The 21,068-nt window shown below is 36.7% G+C and overlaps 1 protein-coding gene across 1 annotated transcript; it reads left to right on the top strand.

Annotated features, from left to right (window-relative positions):
* The first annotated feature begins 11,716 nt into the window (after positions 1-11,716).
* evx2 (even-skipped homeobox 2) lies at positions 11,717-16,763 on the top strand. Its single transcript, XM_028022146.1, has 3 exons — positions 11,717-12,612; positions 13,016-13,257; positions 13,736-16,763. The coding sequence occupies exons 1-3, from the start codon at positions 12,222-12,224 to the stop codon at positions 14,351-14,353; spliced, it is 1,251 nt and encodes a 416-aa protein (XP_027877947.1). The 5' UTR covers positions 11,717-12,221; the 3' UTR covers positions 14,354-16,763.
* The last annotated feature ends 4,305 nt before the right edge of the window (positions 16,764-21,068 follow it).

The raw sequence follows: 21,068 nt of genomic DNA, 5'->3' as shown, positions 1-21,068 counted from the left end.
AATATGTTGTCCGACCCACCCTTGTCTCAGTCTTACAAAGCAAAATTAATCCATGGGGTAATATGTTGGTATAAACTAGAACGGGCAGCTTTTCTCACACTGGAACCTCTAAATTACAACATCCTATGAAACTTTATATTTTCTGTTCAACTCTTAAGAATATAAGTTTTATCACACAACCTATAACATGACCAAGGTGACTGAAAGTCAAGAGGGAAACACAAGGAACGATTCTTCTTTCACATAAAGCGCAACATATGCATATTATGGGAGCCGCACATGAAAGATTCCGAGCCGCTGTGGTAACAGACCTGCTGCTGTTGATTCTTTCTTTGTGGTTTCCATTTTACAGGCTGTTCAAGCCACGTTTTATTCGTATAAAGGCCTTAAAGCTGCGGGAAAAGACACAGTTATAATTACACACATCAGCACGAAAAGCTCCGCTGGGTTTGATTTGGCCAACAACGTTTTTCTTCTTCTTCTTCTTCTTCTTCTTCTTCTTCTTCTTCCTTTAATGTTTTGTTCATAAAAATTGTTGACTCAGTTTCCAAATGTTCCATCTACATCCGCTGTGGAGCAAATATTCGCAGTTTAATTCAAAACGGCAGTTCTCTCGCAAGTAACCTTCAACAGAAAGAAGAACACAACAACCGTATCACTTCTCTGTAAATGATTCTGCAAGGAACTCACATTTCCATCTCTGATTGTGCTTAATGATTCAGGCAAATGTTCACATCACACAACACAGTTGGAGAGAAGACGCACTCGATTACAGATTGTGAGCTCTTGCTCGGAATGTTTCCTATTTTCCCATGCATCCTGCCAAAGAGTGATAATATTGCATTGTACTCTATACCCAATTGTACGTGTGCATTTATGTCGTTCAAAACTAAGGCTTTCATACGCATGCAGGGTGTGTCCACACATTGTTCAACGTGCTTTTCAAGACATTTCGGAGAATTCAACACTATTTGAACGCCACACTGTAGAAATGGATTTTGGAAGGTATTCAATATTCGGCGATAAAATTATTTATGTTTCAATCAGACATATTAGTTTGTTTTCCTTAATCAAACTTAGAATGAAATGTTACCTACATCAGACTAGACTGGATTCGATTAAACTAAATTAGACACTTCATTCATTTCAGGAGAAAAATCATTTTTTCCAGCAATAATAAGTGAAAACAGAAACTCCTTGTTTACTTAGTAGCCACTTCTTTTTTTTTATAACAAATCCAAACTAAGTTTAATTCCATTGAACATGTTGATTCAGTCATCTTTATTCTCATCCCTTGTGTCCAAAGTTCAATCCATAACAGTGAGGCTGATATGTAATGAGCAACACTGAATGAATAAATGAAAAGTTTTCATACGTTTTCCGGTTGAGAAAGTTTCTGTAGATGTGATAATAAAAGTTTAAGTTCTTCTTTAACAACTTTAGCCACGTTGCTATGCTGAAGTCAAGCCAAAATAATAAGTGGGACTTTTTAACCTTCAGACAGTCGCTCCCAATAAGCAGGACATTCTAGCTTTGGTTGTCAGGGAAAGGGCTTATATGCACCTCGGTGGAATAGATTTGTTTTATTTTATTATTCTTTTATGTGTGTGTGTGTGTGTGTGTGTGTGTGTGTGTGTGTGTGTGTGTGTGTGTGTGTGTGGGTGTGTGCGTGCGACAATTCACATAGCAATTCATACAGAACAGTTTCTAAACCCTTCTAATGTAACATTTCCTCCCCCAGCCTGACACAATCCTCACATTTCCCTTTTCAGCTTGTTAATGTAAATATTACAATAAAACATGTCCAATTGGTTTTATTTAACTTTAAAAAGCTTTGTTAATGTTTCAGCAGCGTTTCACGCCGAAATCAGAAAACAATTCTCAGTTTCGTCAGCATTCGAGGCCCGATGAGTTAAGCAAAATTGTCTTATTAGCTAGAAATGTATTTAAAAATAACAATAAATCAAATTCAACTAATTTACTAAAGTGTCTTTTAGGTGTTAAACTCAGTCGTATTGATCAAATTGCAACAATCTGTTTTACAAGTGTGTCCGACTTCTTCCCCCCTTTTCTCAGTTAAGCGCATTTAGATAACCTTGGAGTCAGTTCTTCATTAATGGCGGAGTTTCAGCTCATCATTGGCATGCGGTTCATCTAAATGATCAGAAATGTTATGATTGTTTCCACACTGTTTGATGCCTCGCTTGGATACAAAAGTTGGACAACAGTCATAATTGTTTTGTACGCGCCTCAAAATGTGCTCTACGCAGACGTTTAGAAAAGGAATCCAAGTTATAATATATCCTTGGACAACTGTCTGGGCCCCTTATATATATATATATATATATATATATATATATATATATATATATTTTAACAACCAAACGGACATTAATTCAGCGCCACGCCGCTGGTGCAACATGTGATTGTTTTGATCTTTCCTTGAAGCAAATCAAACGCAACAAATGCGAATGCTAGTATTTGCCTGTTTAGCCAATTAACTTTTTCTGAGTTGATTTTGGCTCCAAAGCTACGGACACTCCTCATAAACGCCCAAATTGCAAAATTAGACAACGTTTTAGTGCCGTTTACAGCTCCTCAATCCCCGTGTTTACGGTGCCAGGAGCCAAAGTGAGGCGCTCAGGTCTGGCTGATTTCCATGGCCTTTGACTGAAGCGCTTCCTCGTCCTTTGTCCTTGGTAATAAACTTGCTGCTCCCCTCGTTCAAGTTCTTTGCACTGAGAAACGTGTCGAAGCGTCCAGACTCTCAGCAGCGTACAGCTAGTCAGAGGACGTAAGATATAAGCACAGCAGACGAAAAGAAAAAAACAAAATAGTCTTTTCATTTCGCCTAATATTAAGACACACATGTTAATAAGCAACGCGCTTTGGATGTGGGAAATCACCTTTATTTCGCTGAACACAAACAATCATAAGCTTTATTGCGCATTAAACCAGAACTAGACCCGAGTGTTCATTATCAGGAGCAAACTGAATTATTTTTTATTCATATTTGCAAAGTTAATTATGAAGCCGTGAGTTAATCATGCTCAAACAAATTAAATCTCAAAAGAAGAGCCATTAGGCACTAATTAAAAAAAAAAAAAAAAACAACAACAAAAAAAAACAGATAATTTCCAGCTAAATATTTTTCCGATCTGTCTGTTATTACGGTGAGGAGACGGAAGCGGCCTGAGACTCACTGCGGAGAGTGATTTCTCGAATAAGCAATTTAATTTTACTGAGTGGAAAATTAAACAGCTCGTTTGATGTAAAAACGCGGCTTGTTTATTATCGCCGGTGATAATAATCCGCTGCGATGCAGCTCCCACTTTAATATGGAGCTCACTGAGAACAATACGATCACAGGTTTTAAATGAGAAAATAGTAAACCACGAGGAAAAAGTGGAGAATTAAACAAACGGAAGAGTCTTGGTTCAAGCTGCTGCTTCTGAATGCATTTCTCGATTGGCTGCAATGAGTTCTTAACAGCAGCCTGCATTTTCACCAGGCCATATAAGCAGTTTATGGTAATATACAAACAGTTCTATTTTGTGTCTTTAGAACCACTTATTGTTATTAGAAAACAAAACACATTTATATGTGTGTTTTATATATAAAACACATTTTATAAATAAATTAACTTGCATTTATATTTTGCAATGATTTTATGGAATGTTAAAATGCATTAATTTGATATGAGCTGAACCTTGGACCTGGTCGAAAGCAACATAATGTTTTATTTATGTTGCAAAACGTCCTGAAATTAAACAAAGCAACAAAGCGTCAAACAGAACAAAAAAAATAAAAAAACGCCATGATATTAAACAAATGTGTATTAGCGCCATTTAAGCAAAAAATTGAGACATGCAAACACCAAATGCACTTTTAAGAAATAATCCGTGACTCGGTAATATCTAGCATAATGTTTTTGAGAATGTGAGACAATCTGAGAAAACCCTCCAAAGAAAAAAAAAGTAAATCTCCTGTAACCAATTTCTACGGTAAACAGTAAAATGTTTGAATCTACATAGAAAGACTTATAATTTGTTTAAAAAAAAAAAAAAAAAAAAGAGGTTGGCCTGCACAACCATTTTGCTGGTTGTGTTTTCTGCACTTGCAAGAAGCTGCCACTAGATGGCCCTCTCTCTTAAGGAAAGAAAATTGATTATGCGGCTCCTGTAACAAAGGGGGTTTGTCCTACTGACCGTTTTTAGTTTATAGAAACCTAGGTGAATAGCAATCAGAGTAGTTAATGGCTAAACTCTTTTGTGGGAGACAAATGTACTAAACTACACCAACACTGACAATTAGACAGTTTGATAAGCAAATATAATCTTCTTGTTGGTTAAGACGATATTATGTTTTAAGATTTACACATTTTACCATGTTTCGACCCAATACTTATCCCTCCGTGCGGACCCACCCGGATCCTTTGAACCACTTTTTAATTTTTAATGTTCAGCATTTGTTCCTTTGTTGATGTTATTGGAGTCAGATTTTCTGCAGAGTAATGATTTGGATCAAGTCAAAATCAAATGCCAACTACACTGCTGATGAAAGTGTTAACCCCCCCTCTATGTTTTGTTGCATATTTCATACAATAGAAACATTTGACTTTAACACAAATACCACAAACATTTCCGTACAATATATTGTCTGGTTTTATAAATAACAAATTGAGGTTGTAATTATGATCATGTTATTATGGCATTAAAAGGTTATAAAACTTTCAAAAATTATTTTCAAAAACGGATATTTTAATAATGATTGAAGCTTATTTAAAGAGGTAACGTGTATAAGAACAAAAAACGATTTAATGGATTAATGTAGCCTTTTTTTTACTATGCCAACCCATATTGATTTCAACGGTCCGGAACACGAGTTGTTTTCTGATTAGGGTTCCATGTTTTTATGGGACTTCCTGCAATAGACCAGCACATGTAAGTGCATATTATGAATTAGGGAAAGGATGCATGGTTTAAATATATTTTATAATAAAAGTCTGAAGTAATTCTAGTCAGCTTCACTAAATTAGTACTTCCTCTTGTATATTTGTAACATTTTTCTTCATTTTTGCATAAATCAAATTCAGTGAGATTGGAAGGAGACAGTCTGTGAATTTCAGTTTTCAAGTCTTGCCCCAGATTCTCAACTGGATTTCTTTGGACTTTGATTAGGCCAAATTCACATCAATTTGCATTGATCCAAACTATTCCCACATGCCACTCAACAAAATACTGTTGGATATTTTGTTGTGAAATAGTGTCTTTCACTATTACCACCACAGTGAAAGACACTAGAAGATTGTAGCACAAGCTTCTCTTCTGTCTCTAGTAGACAACCAAACTACTCAAATGTCATCAAGCTGGGTGTAAAAATCAGTAGTGGTATTTACTCTTGCAGGACATATTTAAGCTGTTTGTAAGTCTTTTTCAACAATAATCTCTCACATTTCTGGAAAATTGTGACTAGAGAAGTTTCCTGCTATGTTGTATTTCACTTGTATACAAATATGAAATAACTTGTAATAAATATTCTCACCACTGTGCATCTTCAGTTTCCAGATGTTTCTTAGCTCTGCCCTTGATAGATGCTAATACCATTTCCTTTCATGTCAACCAACGTTTCTACAGGAGTTTGTATTTTCAGTAATTGTATTTCCAGGCAATATCATATTGTAATATTATAATATTTCCATGAGGTACTTATCCACCACTGCTTTTTAGATTTCAATTGTAGTTCAGTTAATGACCTTTAAGTATAGTGAGCCGCAAAAGGACTACTATTTTGAGAATCATGTATCTAAACCATTCCACAGTTGTACATTTAATGTCATTCCCATGCTGGAAGGTGAACCACTCCACTCTCAAGTCTTTCCAAACTTCATATTTTTTTCCAAGATTTCTATACATTTTGTCCTTATTCCCATCTGCTTTGATCAGATTCTCTTTTCCAAAAGCATATCAAACACAACAATGCTTACATTTGACATTGCAATTTGTCCTTTCTTAAAGTTTTGCCTTTTTGTCTCATTAATAGGTTTCATATAATAAAACAAATTTAAATGTCAGACAAATTTCTTCCAAATATAAAGGGCAGTGTATGATTTATCTTATTGAGCAAAAATTGTAATCTAGGCCAACCTGATCATTTAAGAAAAACATAACTGTATCCTAAATGTAATTACCTTTGCCAGCAGTATTGGCTCCTCAGGGGGAGTTTTGGTCCAATTTTCTCTGCAAAATTGTTTAAATTTTATGACACTTGGATGTTTTAGAGCCTGTTTAGGTAACAACTTAATTGGATGTAAGTCAAAGATTAAATTTGGCCACTCCAAAGTCTTCATTTTATTTTTTGTTGTTTTTTCAAAGTCTACTCTTCAACCCAGTGTGCTTGAGTTAATGGTCATAAATTAGTGACCAGATCTTCTACAAGAGAACAGAAGAGTTCCATAAACTATGTTGAGTAATCCTGAATCAACAAACCAGACAATGACTTTACCACTATCATGTTGGTCAGCATTATGTTCTTTTTTTTCCAAAGTGTTGTTCATTTAACTCCAGATGTAATGGGAAACGCTCCTTCCAAAAAGTTGTCAAACCCATCCACAGGATATTTTTCAAAGTCAGTCCTCAAGGGCCGATATGTTTTAGCCCTTTCCCTGGGCCAACACACCAGATTCAAATGAGGTTCATTAGCAGGCCTCTGCAGAAGTTTGATATATGTTAGACATAGCTGGATCATCTGAATCAGCTGTGTGAGCACAAAGACATCTAAACCTGTCAGGACACTGACTCCAGAGCTGGAGCTACATGGTAAAAGATCATTAAGATGCATCTTGGTAAGTGTGAGAAGAGTCTTTGTGTTCTTTGTTTCAACAGGGGTTTTGGTCTTGTAACTCTCCCATGGAAGCCACTTTTGCCCCATTTCTTTCTTGTTGTTGAATAATGAACATTGAACCTAATTGAGGTGAGTGAGACCTATGAGTATTTAGATGCTGTTCTGGGATTTTTGTTCTGTCCTCCTGGATGTGTATGTATTGCACTCACAGAATAAGTTTGGTAGGCTAACCAGTCTGGGGAAGGTTCAGCGATATTCCATGTTTTTCCCATTTGTGGACAATGGCTGTTCCTGTTATTCACTAGAGTCACAAAGTTTTTTGAATCACTGTACAAACCTTTCCAGACTAATGGACACCAGTGACTTTCTCATTTGTGTTTTGAATGTCTCATATTACTGCATGCTTAATATATTGTAGCCTACTTCATTTAGTCAGACTGGTTCTATTTAAATTTGTTATTCATCACACCTGGACTTGCTGGTGAACTTGGCTTTCCAAATAAATGGCTATTCACAATTTTTTACTCAACAAAGCACTTTTTATACACAGGCCCAGGTTAGTTTGAATGGATTTGTTTATCAATAAATTATATTATAACTTTAAAACTACTTTTTTGTTTTTATCTGGGTTATCTTTGCCAGATATTCAAATTTACTTGATAATCCAGAACATTTGGGCGAGACAAGAACAGCAAAAACAGAAGAATTTGTAAAGGGGCATATACTTTTCCACAGTTTTGAGACTACTTCCAGACAGCAGCCCATATCAATAAACCAACAATTGAAGGTGGTAAAGAACTGGAAATTGGACAAACATTGCCCGTATTTATCTTTTCACCACACAGAAGGTAGGAAAGGAAGGTTTAAAAAAAAATCATTTCTAGACCTCCATATTGGAACTGGAATTTCACTGAAGATCCTGAAAATGGGTGATATGGCTTTCTGCCCAGGGAAACACAACCACATAAAAGTATTTTGTGGTGCTTCCTTTTGTTGTGCAAAGGGAAAATAATATCATCTGATTTTGCATAACAGCTAAGAATGATTTAGATTTCAATGTAATTATTGGAATCTGTAGTATTTAACTCTATTTAAATATGTGTTTTTGTTCTAATAAAATTATTTTATCAAAAAAGTGCATTAAATTAGTTTTGTTTTGGGGTGAATTCTTAAAGGTTTTAATATATGATCAAAATTCTCTGCAGATAAGATAAAAAGGTGCAAATGAAGTTCAGAATCATTGGTCTATAAGTTACATATGTACGTATAGGTCACACAAAAGACTAAAAAAGACACAATCTTACATGCAACACTAATAAAAAGCAAAATAATGGTTGCCAGTTTTTGTTCTGGCAAAGTTTTTCAAATGATGGGATTCAGACTTCATTAGTTTAACTCTTGTCAAAAATGACCAAAGTAAAAATCTACATAACTGTTGCCAGTTCTTGGTGCAATAAAGGGGGGACCAATTAAAGAACCTTTATGCAGGTTGTGGAGTCACAAGAAATTGTATTTGCTCCTCAGTATGTCAACAAATTCTGTAGAAGCATTTCTAAAATGCCTAAAACATGAAGAACAGTAAATTCTGGAAACCAGGATTCTGGACCTTTGGAACAAATAGCTCCTTAGCGGGATATGTTGCAGTTCCTCCATTGACCACTGGAGAGAGACTGGGTCCAACAAAACTGGTCAGACTAAGGTCATTTTTCATCAGTCATTTCCAAAATCTTTTTCTGGCAAGTTTCTGAATGGATCATCAGCAGCCATGAAATATGCTAGTAATAAACCAATGGCATTCATTGTTTTACTCACACAGAGAAAGTATATTTGTGTGAAAAGTTGACAGGTTCCTTTTAAAACCGGCAGAATATGTTAATTAGTTTGCCAAACCTTTCTTCCTTTTATAATAACAAAAGATATAAAAGCTTTTGTTTATTTTCAGTGAAACGACATGGATTTGGGTCATGGTCTATTTTTTTATTTCTATCTTCAGTGCAAATTCCTTCTAAATGTGGTATTCAAATGTACAACCTCTTTGGAGTCCAATGATACAGGTTACTAAGGATGAGGTTGATATTACTGTATAAGTTTATTGTTATTACAATATTCCACTTGAAAATCTAACTTTTTCCCTACATGTACTTCCTACAGTTCATAATAGCACAGCATAAATAAAATTTAGAGCTATTTTACACCCTGAGTATCACATCACCGCATCAATCAAGAGATGGTTCAAACGGAACCTTTTAAACAACATGAAGAAGGTTAAAAGGCTCTTCTTTGTCATGATAAAGAAATGTATTTATCTATGTTCACTTGTTCCCATAATCTTTATTATAAGAGAAAGAAGAACTAAGCTATACCACAACAGAATTTTACTCTTTAAAAAAAATGATGATCCGCTAAGTGCAATCATTGTAAATACACTCACTATAAAAACTTAGATCTATTCCCTTAGACCTAATAAATGGAGAGAATTTTTCTGAACTGCAAATTTGTTCTTCAGTTTCTCTGGGAACTATGCTATATATACACTGCCAAGAGTTTGATAATGATAAAAAAATAACATGTTACCTTCTTGTCACAGAGTTTGAAACTCTGACACTTTTTGTGTCGTTTGCCTTTAGTGCAAACATTTGTATGTGTTTGTGACATCTGATTCATTGAGCAAATAATCTAATTATGCTAGATGTAAATCACCAGAACTTTAACAGAACAAAGAATTTGAGCCCTTTAGCAGAATTTAAACTTTGTTTCCTATTTGTCAAAGAATTAAACACTCCATGCGAGTTTAGTGTGAAACAAAGAGCCTCAGACCTGCTACAGATGGTGGAGGATCTACGATGCAGTGGACCTGTTTTTATTCCAAACTCACTGAATACCTTATTAAAACCTTGTTTGTGGTGCTATTAATTATTTAAAAAATACCAAGATATTAAATTAAACTGTGTAAACAATGAAAAATGGGTTGCCACTAGTCTTGTGGTGACCCGTTAGGATTTGGGAGTTAATCAAAAACATATGGATCACTTCCAAACACAAGAAACTTTTCACCAGACAATTCATTTTACCATGATCATCTTAGTACCGTAGAGACATTTTCCTGAACTGAGAAGAATCTGGAATAAGAGAGGATCCAAGACTGCAAACTTGTGAAAAGTTACAAGAGACCAGTACTATTTTACTGGCAAATAGGGGGCATACAAAGAATTAAGAGCTGTGGTGGCAATAACTGAGGTGCGTTCACTTTCACATAAAATATAAATTGCATATTAGTGGATATGATTTTTTTTTCCTATCATTTCCAGTATAAGATTGTGCAAATACTTTACCTCCAGATAAATACACAAATCACTAACTTTCCATTTATGCTGTTCATGATTTATTTATTTACTTACTTATTTAACGTGCCAGAGTAGAGGTAAGTTTGATGCTCTACTCACAATCACAGAAAAAAATCTATTACTCTCTAATCAATTCACAAGTGCAAATAAAATATTTTCTAAGGTCAGACACGAAAAGCAGAAATTAATTCATTATTTTGTCTTTGTCGTCATAACTTTCAAACTGTGGTGATTTTAATTGGCATACAGCTGATGCCTTTGTCAATTTGCTCTTTGTGAACAATTCCTGCTGGGTGTCCCAGATATGTAGGGGGCCCACGGCAGTTGCTATATTTACTTATGCCTCTGACCGGCCCTGCAGAAACATATTTGTGTGTTATTTCATCTGTTTTGAGATTTAAAAAAAAAAAAAAAAAATTTAAAAAACTGAATAAATATTTCTGTCAAAGCATAATTATTATTTGAACAATTTTTACTTAACTTACATAATTGAGACATGTTGAGATCAAGGCACGTTCATAATTCAAAATTCAGTCTGAGTTACAGACTGTTTTCCTTCTGCAACTGCTTCATCAAAATAACTACAGACATTGGCATGCAAAACAATTCCTGCGAATATTCCGAATAAAGGTCAAGAAAGAGACAAGTCAGGACATAGCCTATAATGAACCGCTTCTGATATCAAAGCCAGTAGTTAATACTAAAAACCTGTAGGGGGCGCCAGAGGACGCGCAGAGGAAACTCTGAAGGAGTCTTCATATTCCTCTCAAATCGTGAAACAATGCGTCAATGCATGAGTATTGATATTTTTTTATTACATGAAGAAAGCATGTTAAACAAACGAAACTACAATTATAATAGACAACTACTGAAAGCTGAGAAACTTGTTCAGGATCAGAAGAAATCATCAATTAAATTCATTCAAAAATTAAGGCAAAAACACGATAAAAATTAAGTTGTTGAATTCGATTTAAATGCAGAAATAAAAGACCAAATAAAACAGCAATCCGTCAACGAAACGAATTTTTATTTTCTGTTTGTGTCATTAAATGATCGACTGACACGTTCAGGCTTTTTAAATATCATTTACGTTTTTATCCAAGGTCTAAAGATATTTTGTGCTTTTGTCGGGGGATCCATAAAAACGTGCATTTTGTCTTCCTGAAGCTGCGTCTGTAAAGCATGATAACTTATAGTTGTGAGCTTTATAGGTGGAAAAATTGACATATTTCAACGAAAGACAAAAAAGAAGAAACAGTTTTTATCAATAGGTGAAAAAGATGATTGTTTTTCCCTTTAATCTTGGAACTAAAATGCACATTTTATCAAAGGGAGTTGCAAAAATAATAATAATAAAAAACAAAAAAAAAGTAATAAGCGGGATAAATAAAAAAAACAAGGATGAGAGAGGGGGAGGGCGAAAAGAGAGGAGGCAAACAATAGAGAATCAAAGCATAATAATATTCCTAAATGAAGAGGGAAATGCTGCTCGGCTCATTTTATTAATCAGACTGTCAATTCCCCCCCAAGAGGCCAAACCCAAGAGCGATCTGAAACAGACTCGGAGATCAAGCCAGGGACGCGCACCTCGCTCCTCACTCCTCTCTTCCCTCTCCACTTGGATATTATTCGTCTGACCGAAGGCCGCCTCCATCATCAAGTGACAGCCCTCTCCTATTTATTTGCTTATAAACCTGTTACAATAAATGATCATTGGAGCAGCGTCAGCGCAGCATTTTAACAACGGACATCGAGCACTTTTTTGATGAATGACTTTTTTTTCTCCCCTCCCGCTGCTGCGTGTAAGGAAGGATGCGCGCCTGCAGCTCGGTTGCATTCAGATTCTTACATTTTTTTGCGTCTTGCTTATAAAACGGTTGATCCAGACACAGTAAAGCAGAGTTGCATGCGGATTTAGCTCTGACACAACTCGTTTGTGCGCCAGCCCGTCCCTGGACAAGTGTTGTGTCTTAGTGCCTTTTCCTCCCCTTTCTTTTTCTTTCCTTTTCTTTTTTTGTTTGGCACGGCTCAATCATGGAGAGGATAAGAAAAGAGATGATATTGATGGAGAGGGGTCTGCACAGTCCTGTTGCGGGGAAGAGGCTCGGGGACGCGCCGGGAAATTCAGTTCTGGAGGCCCTGGAAAACTCCCAACACGGTGGACGACTCAGTCCGAGAATAACCTCCGCTTCCCTTCATGGGAATCTCGGGGACATCCCGACGAAAGGCAAGTTTGAAATAGAGAGTCTTTTCGGGACGCACCACGGCAGCGAGAACGCCTCTTCTGCGGAGATTTCATCGTCGGAGAGCAGAAAGAAAATGAGTCTTTACTCCGAAGTTTCGCAAGAATCAGACATAAATAGTGATGTGGAGGTGGGATGCCCTGCGCATCGCTCGCCGAGCCAGCACAAGGAAAACAACAAGGGTGAGATTTTGTGTTGCCTGCATACTGCTCTTTAATATTATTACATTTTTTTTCCCCGGAGTTATTTACAAAAATTAAAATCACACAATTGAAAATGTGTTTTGTTTCCATAATTTTACATTTAAATTTCTCCCAATTCCAGCAAAAAAAATAGTGCAATCAATTTTCAGGTCTTTTCTTCTTTTTCTTTCTTTTTCTCGCTTTTTGAGCATGCTCTTTTGCGTGTGCACCGTAAACTGGTGCAATAAGAAAAATAAAATTATCAAAAGATATGTAGTTGTGGGACCACACAGGCGCACAAGAGTCCATTTTGTCTTGCAATTTAGTGAGCTCTTAATAATAATAATAATAATAACAATAATAATTAATAAAGCATAGGCCTATAATTCTTCTTATTTTTCAGTCTTTTCTGACAGTAATTCAGCGTCCTCCAACACAAGCTCGAACTCCCTCCCGAACATGAACGGAAACTCGGCGGGAGGAGCCAACAATTCCAACACCGACCAGGTCAGGAGGTATCGGACTGCTTTCACCCGGGAACAGATCGGGAGACTGGAAAAGGAGTTTTATCGGGAAAACTACGTTTCCAGACCGAGGAGGTGCGAATTAGCCGCAGCGCTGAATCTACCCGAAACAACAATTAAGGTGAGGCTGCAAATCACGATGCTCGATGGGCGTAAAAAGATCTGTGGTCGCTGTGTAAATAGCTGAAACAGATCTTATAAGTTAACAATTTTATACAAATGTTTGAATAATGATTGCAAGTCTTTGGGAGATTTTTTTTAATCCAACGTGCACGCAAAATTATTATTTTATTATTATTTATCATTATTATTTATTTATTATTTTTTTGCATTTAGGATATTTTTTATAAATAAACTGCACAAACAAAACGAATTTGTTCATATTAAGTGCTGCATCTTATCTAAATCCCCACTTTTATTGCTATTTCATAAAAACGGGAGCGTTTCTAATAAATATTTATCGTCAAAGCAGGGGTGTGTGTGTGTGTGTGTGTCCCTCCTGCTGCACACGCTCAAGCACACACTTCCCCTTTCTAAATGTGGTGCTTGAAAGCAACACGGCAGCTTCAATATGGGCCTTGTTCTGACTCTGTGCGCAGGTGTGGTTCCAGAACAGGCGGATGAAGGATAAGAGGCAGCGCTTGGCCATGTCCTGGCCCCATCCTGCAGACCCCAGCTTCTACACTTACATGATGACGCATGCGGCCGCCACAGGAAGTCTACCATACCCATTCCACTCGCACATGCCTCTGCACTACTATCCGCACGTCGGCGTCACGGCGGCGGCAGCGGCCGCCGCGGCCACCGGAGCCGCCTCTTCACCCTTCGCCACCTCCATCCGGCCTCTTGATACCTTCCGCGCCCTCTCCCATCCATATTCGCGGCCAGAGCTCCTGTGCAGCTTCAGACACCCGGGACTCTACCAGTCGCCCGCGGGCCTAAACAGCTCGGCTGCGGCCTCCGCGGCGGCGGCGGCGGCTGCGGCGGCGGCCGCGGTTAGCGCTCCGTCCGCCTCCGGGCCCTGTTCGTGTTTGAGCTGCCACAGCAGCAGCCAGGCAGCTAGCGCGCTGGGCTCCAGGAGCGCCGGCGCTGACTTTACCTGCACGGCTTCCACGCAGAGATCAGAGAGCAGCTTTCTACCGTATTCCGCCGCTGTTCTCAGTAAGACCTCAGTCCCATCACCTGATCAGCGAGAGGAGAGCTCACTTAACAGATAACTGGTCACCCTGCCTCTGTTTTCTAAAGACACGTGTGCGTCAAGCGTTGTAAACAGACACAATGTTTCATTTCTAAGTATTATTTCAAAAAAAAAAAAAAAAAACAACAGCAAGAGTGGACATCAGATATTGCAATTCATATAGCCAACAGTTTTCAAAAGACGTGCCCCCGTCATGCAAGTAAACCAGTTTTTCTTGGCTGGTTATTTCGCCCTTCCACCATTTTTTTTTTCTTTACTTTTGCTGTTTTGGTTGTTTCGTGCCCAACATTTTTATCTTCCACCTGATGTTTCGTGTTGACGCCGAGTCCATTCCTTCCTGCTTCGAGAAGCGATGATTTATTGGGGTTTTCTTCAGTCTGCTCCTGTAATTTGTAAGGGAATGTGTTGTGATTAAGTTTAAAACCAGCACGAGGTCGTTCAGAGATATTTCCTTTGATCCGAGTCAACATCTGCAATATTGGTTGAGATACAGATCAAAATCAAAATCAGTGATATTAAAGGGTTCTAAGAAATATTTTAAAATTAATAATATAACATGTTAAAAAATTCTGGAGTATTTTCATGATCAATTATTCCCATATTTCGTCCATTACCTCCAATTTTTGCTTATTTCACGACTGCATATGAATTTAGTTTTGTTCGTAAATATTTTTTATTATTGGAGATAAAAATCATAATGCTCAGATTTCCCATTTACTTTAATTCAGTGTTAGATTATTAGTTAAATACGTCCTATTAACACCCTGTTGGAACCCAATACCCATTTAGATTCGTTCGTATCCCCTTTTAAAGACCAGATTATTCTTATAAAATCTGAAAGATTATCTGATGAAATCAAAACAATTCGATGCAATCTTCTGCACTGACTTGAAGACATATTGACCACATTTCCTTAAAATGGAACATAGAAAATAGCTTTAAATAATGGGTCGTTAAAGCGACAGAAAACTTCCATCTGCTGGCTTACAAAGTGATATGTCCCTTGAGACAACACTGTTTCGTACCCCCCAAAAAACAGTTGCATACAAAACGAACAAAATGAGAAAAGTATTGAATGACGAAATTACCATTACTCGGACTGGATCACATATGAATTGGAGTCATAGTCAATGGAAATATGAGGGAGGTAAAATCTTACATATTTCTATGAATTACACAAGAATTAAAACATCCATAATTCATCCCAGAAACACCCACCTGGAGAAATGAGCAACTCATTTAACATTTTTATTTTTAACAAAAAATGGAAGCAAAAATAAATAAATGAAATGGTAATAAATGCGTACGAAACTGATGTACTGTTGTAAGGGGACAACTGACACAAAGTTCAATAAAACCCTATCAACAGAAATGAACTGATACGCAAATAGAAGGGAACCCGGTTGACCTGTCTGGGTACGAACTGGACGTAGAAGCTGCAACGTGACGAATTGTCCGATTGCAAACAAAAACAAACCCCCCCCCCCCCCACTTTAATTAGTTTACATCGGCTTTTTTTAACCAGGGTGCCATTTCATACTAATGTACTCCATAAGGGAGTCCTACATTTCTAAGGTTTGACAATCAAACTTTTACCTGACTATTTACGTCAGCTTTAAAGTACATTCCGTCAAACTTTAAAAAAGCAGAAGGTGTTCATATTATTATGTTTAGCTTGGTCCATCTTTCTTCACTAAAGCCTCTAACAGACTGATATTTTGGCAGCAATATAGCTTCTCCAACACCCAGTCTCTGCTCTGTGGGGACGTCCCTAATCAGCTAGAAGGTGCATATAATTTCACATCGCGTCTTCCGTGTCAATTTTTATGTTAATAACGAGAGGATCATGACAAAAATTGCCAATCATCGCACCTAGATGGAGCTCCTTTGAATACACGGCCGCAAGAAAAGTTCGTCGTTTTGAGACCCGCTGTCAAGTGCTAACAACCCGCGGAGGGAAGTCATTAGACATACAAAAGAGCTGGAACAAAGCGACACTCCTGGCACCCTGTACGAGGAGACCGGCTGACACATGGAGGCTTTAAAATGTTTCAGATAAAGCAGCTTTCCAAGAGCTCCTTGAATAATCTTCTGCTCCAAACAAGAGGGGGGGGGGAAACTGGATTTACACAGCAGGACGTGCTTTATTTACATTACCGAACCTCATTACATCAGTCCAGTATATATATAATTCCTATAGGACCTGTTCTGCACACACAGTGATGGGACTGGACTCCGATCAGATGGCCCCACAATGCTTCACAACGTGTCTGCACCTGTAAAAAAAAAAAAAAAGAAAAGAAAAGGAAAAAAAAGCAGTAAGAATTTTTTTAAAAATGTGCATTTTAGTTGTTCCTGTTGGGACATCAACAATATGTTAATTCTAAAACATGTGAATTGTTTAAAAAAAAAAAAAGGTAAAAGAGAAAAAAAATGCAAATATTCCTACTGATAGCTGAGAACTGGATTGTTGATCTGAAAAAAAAAACAACAAAAACAATTAAATGTAAATGGTAGGCAATTTTCCAAACACTTTTCCTTTTATATATATATATATATATATATATATATATACATATATATATATATATAACTTATTTTGTGTGACCTGATGAATGTTTTTTTTTATGTTTAAACACTGGAAGGAGCTGCCTATTGGTCTGTAAATTCAAAAATAGTCCAAATTCCTGAGCGAAATTGAGAATTAATATTGAGATGGAGAACATTTCTTCACGGCCCTCTAATTTTTATTTTTTTATTTTTATTTTTTTTATTAGTCTTTTTCATTTTGGGTCTATGTTAAACTCTGTATTTAAAATATCAATGACTGTATGAATTAAAATATTTTAACTTGAAAAAAAAATGTGCAATATGAAATGTAAATCCTGTTATTTATTGATCGTGTTTGTTCTTGGAAAAATAAATTTTAAAAAAAATCTTTACATAAATTTGTTTATTATTGCAAAAATAAGTGAAAGATCAAGGTTAATTTTAAATCATAATTATCAATTGACTTGTCACATTTAAGAAAAAAAATATATAACCTATATACTTAACTTATTTGAAGATATCTAGGCTTATTTGGAGAGTGTGGTAAATCAAAAGAAATCCTCGAACATTAATTAAAAATATACGCAGAAAGCTGCAGGGAATATGAGGCCTGCCATCACGGGTCATTCCGGCCCTATAATTTACCATTATTTTTACATTACCTCTAAATGATACAAGCTGATACTGTCGTTAATTGCACTTGGTTTAAAAATATAGCCAACACCATGAGTTGTCCCCGGGGGACTTTAAGATAAGTTGCTTTTTTGAACGTCCCCATTAAAAGAAATAGGATTAGGGGCTGTGATATATCACCAGGTTTGCTTGCTCTTTACTAAACAGAGGGTTGGAACGAGATAGATGGAGGGTGCAAAGGGGAAAAGACAGAGGCCAGAAAAACACTGCCCACAATAACATGATGAGTTTTCTATCCAATGTGCGCGACAGTAAGAGAGAGAAAAAAACACCTCATGATAATGTAGAAGACTGTCTGTCACCCTTACTGAATGGTTTTTGACAAGAACATAAATCTTTGGCTTGTTTAATATATTTTATATTTTCTTTATTTTGGTGCTAATAGAAAAACCAAATTAAACGTCCAGCAGCGAGATAGAAATGCAAAGATCGATGATCCTGCACCTTGCTGTCCAATCACCGCCTCGTCCCCCAACAACGTTTAATTGACTGTATTTTCAGGGTAATTGAACTGCTTGTGGTAAATTGGTGGATTTTATAGAAACGACATGAAAACTGCATTTACTGACATTCATCGCATCTTTGACATTGATTATCTGATCAGCGCCGTGTCATGCCAACCTCCAATTCTTCATTACACACTGTTTATGAGCTGTTACAGAACAACTCGCTTGTTCCAGAGTGATTGATTGCCTTATTAACGCGTGTTCTTGTAAGTGTGACCGGACTGATTACGATGCATATGTTTAGAATAATGTTTCATTTAGCTGACTGCGAGTAATGCAGGGTGACAGCTGCTGCAGGGAGGACAAAAAAAAACAAAAAAAAAAACGCTAAACTACAGGGAGCAAGCGGGGCCAAAACGCGTTTAAGGTGGAACTGGAAGACAGCACAGAGCACACATGCACGGTCAAATCGCTCAACAGAGGAGGGACTGGCTGCTTACTGGGGATGAGAAAAGTACATCATTATTTATTATGCAGTATCCTGGATAGTATTCAAAGTATTCAACTCTCACAGTGTTCTTTTTTTTTTTTTTTACATCTTGTGCAGTTACACCCAAATATGTCAAAGTATTTTAATGAGACTTTATGTGGACCAACATACAGTAGCAGATCATTGATAAGTAGAAGGAAAACATAATGTTTTTCTTGCCAAACACACACACACACACACACACAGACAGACACACACACACACACATATATATATATAGGGTTTTTTTATTTTCAAAATAGCTCAAGATCAGTCAAACTGTGAAAATCACATTTTAAGCCTTGCCACCAACTCTAAAGTGAATTTATGTTGGGACATTGACTGGTCCATTCTACCACGTGAATATGCAGCAATCTGAACCATTTCATTGTAGTTCTGTATGTTTAGGGTTCCTGAAGGAGAACCTCTGCCACAGTCTAAAGTCTTCTGCAGACTTCACTGGATTTATTTTTTCTTGGACTGTATTTAGCTTCAACAATCTTCCCATCAGTTTTCGTGCTCCTGTTAAAGACAAGAGTCCCACATCATGATGCAGCCACCACCATGTTTCAGAGTGGCCATTGTGTTTTCAGCAGATGTGCAGTTAGTCGTCCAACCACACATAGCATCTTGTACAAATGCCAAAAAGTTTCCATTTCGTCTTATGTGACCAGAAAATCTCTTCCCCATGTTTGACCTAGGTGCCTAAAGTAAACTTGAAACCACAGTTCTTAGGGATTTCCTAGGAAATGGCCTTTTTGTTACTCCAGATTTGTAGAGCTCATATCAGAGTTGTTCTGTCGACAGATACTTCCACCTAAGCTTTGGATATCTACAGGTCCTCCAGAGCTAAACGCCTCTTAACCTCGGACCTTTTAAGTTTACACTTGTACCACACTCTTCATTTTCAGATGTGATCAAAACATTCTGCTTCAAACATCTTCACAACTAATATTCCTGAACTGTTTAGTGTGTTCCTTAATTTTTATGATGCTGTTAGTTCGCCAAGCAGTTCTCTGCCTAGATGTATTTATATAGCGATTTAGCTACAAAAATTTGGATTTTATTTACTACATGACTTGGTGACTTCTAAAGGCTTCTCACACTGGATTTTATTTAGGGGTATCAGAGTTAAAAGGTGGTAAGTACAAATGCATGTCACACTTATTATTCATAAAAAAAAGCTTTTGAAAATCTTAGGATTTTTCTTCCATTTCATAATTATGCACTAGTTTGCTTTGACCTATTGAAAAAAAAAACATTAACTGAAATTTGTAGTCGCAGTGATTAAATGGTTAAAATTGTGACGGCTTAACTGGTGCAAATTCATTTGCACAGCTATGTAATTACATGATTATTCCATTGCAATTTATACATAAAAACATAATTTATGTTGTAGAATGCTCTGCTTTTGTGTTGTGCACTATGGACTATGTACAGCCTGCAGAGATCCATGTCACTATTATGCATCTAAAGCAGTCTCTGCTCTGTTTGTCTCAAATCATTGCCTCTGTTCAAATGTTACTTTCATATATTACATGACATTAATTCAACTATAGCTCATTAAGACAGAATGAAATGGTTAAATTAACTTATCAGCTCATAATGATGATGAATGAGGTATTAATTCTGATACAAGCTGGGCAATTTGCAATTTTGTAGCGTTTTGATGGTTTTGAAATAACATTTAATACAGCAGGTCATTCCCTCAATCAATTACGCTGTGCATATGAGCCGGTGGTATGGAAAATGCCTTTTTCATGCATATGTATGGAAACATGTTCTCAATTATTTTGGAAATTGCTGTTTATTGGTTTATGAGTTTTTACTTCAATGGCTCATTCCGCCTGGATTTATTTAAGGTGGTAATATAAATTGGAGCTATACTTTCAGTGTATCAAAAATATTTTACGACTCCACATTTTTAACAATAAACAATTTTTTTTTTTTTAAAGCAAATAACCAAATAGTTATCTAAATAATTCAGGAACTCAATGCAAAATTCATTTATTTTCCTACATAAGAAATTCCTTATTAAAATGCTAATTTCTGTTAATGAAGATTGGGACCCAAGTGACTTACTAATCAAATCTCTGATACTGATATGAAGAAGTTATACCTGACTATTGGTCAAAGGATGCTTGCTGGAGATTGTAGAAGTAAAAATGGCCCAAAAGTAATGTCAACTCGTTTTATTCAATCATTTCATTGTCTTGATTGCATCCAGTTCTGTCATTTTTTTCATTGCTGCTACATTGTAAAATTAAAATGCTGCATGTCATAATTCACAGTATGCATTCAGAAGTGTTCAGGGTCATCTAAGTGACCTTAAGATGCCTCCAATCTGTTGGTTTTCTTCCAGCTGGGCATTGTGCTCAGCTGGAAGAAAACCAACTGAGCACAATGGTTTTGTGCTCATTGGTTTGGACATTGGTTGGAGCAATGTCCAAAGAACATCGCTCCAGTAGTGCAAATGTCCTTGGATGCAACTTTGCAAGCCTACAATAAGCCCCGAC

Source organism: Xiphophorus couchianus, chromosome 7 (assembly GCF_001444195.1).
Source record: "Xiphophorus couchianus chromosome 7, X_couchianus-1.0, whole genome shotgun sequence".
Lineage (NCBI taxonomy): Eukaryota > Metazoa > Chordata > Actinopteri > Cyprinodontiformes > Poeciliidae > Xiphophorus > Xiphophorus couchianus.
This window is presented reverse-complemented; position numbering and strand designations above follow the sequence as displayed.

What these genes read in the sequence shown, in the direction of transcription:
- evx2 (XM_028022146.1), top strand. Translation starts at nt 12,222, where the DNA reads ATGGAGAGGATAAGAAAAGAGATGATATTGATGGAGAGGGGTCTGCAC. An exon ending in GCACAAGGAAAACAACAAGG is followed by an intron (nt 12,613 to 13,015) that starts GTGAGATTTTGT and finishes CTTATTTTTCAG; the next exon opens with TCTTTTCTGACAGTAATTCA. An exon ending in TACCCGAAACAACAATTAAG is followed by an intron (nt 13,258 to 13,735) that starts GTGAGGCTGCAA and finishes CTCTGTGCGCAG; the next exon opens with GTGTGGTTCCAGAACAGGCG.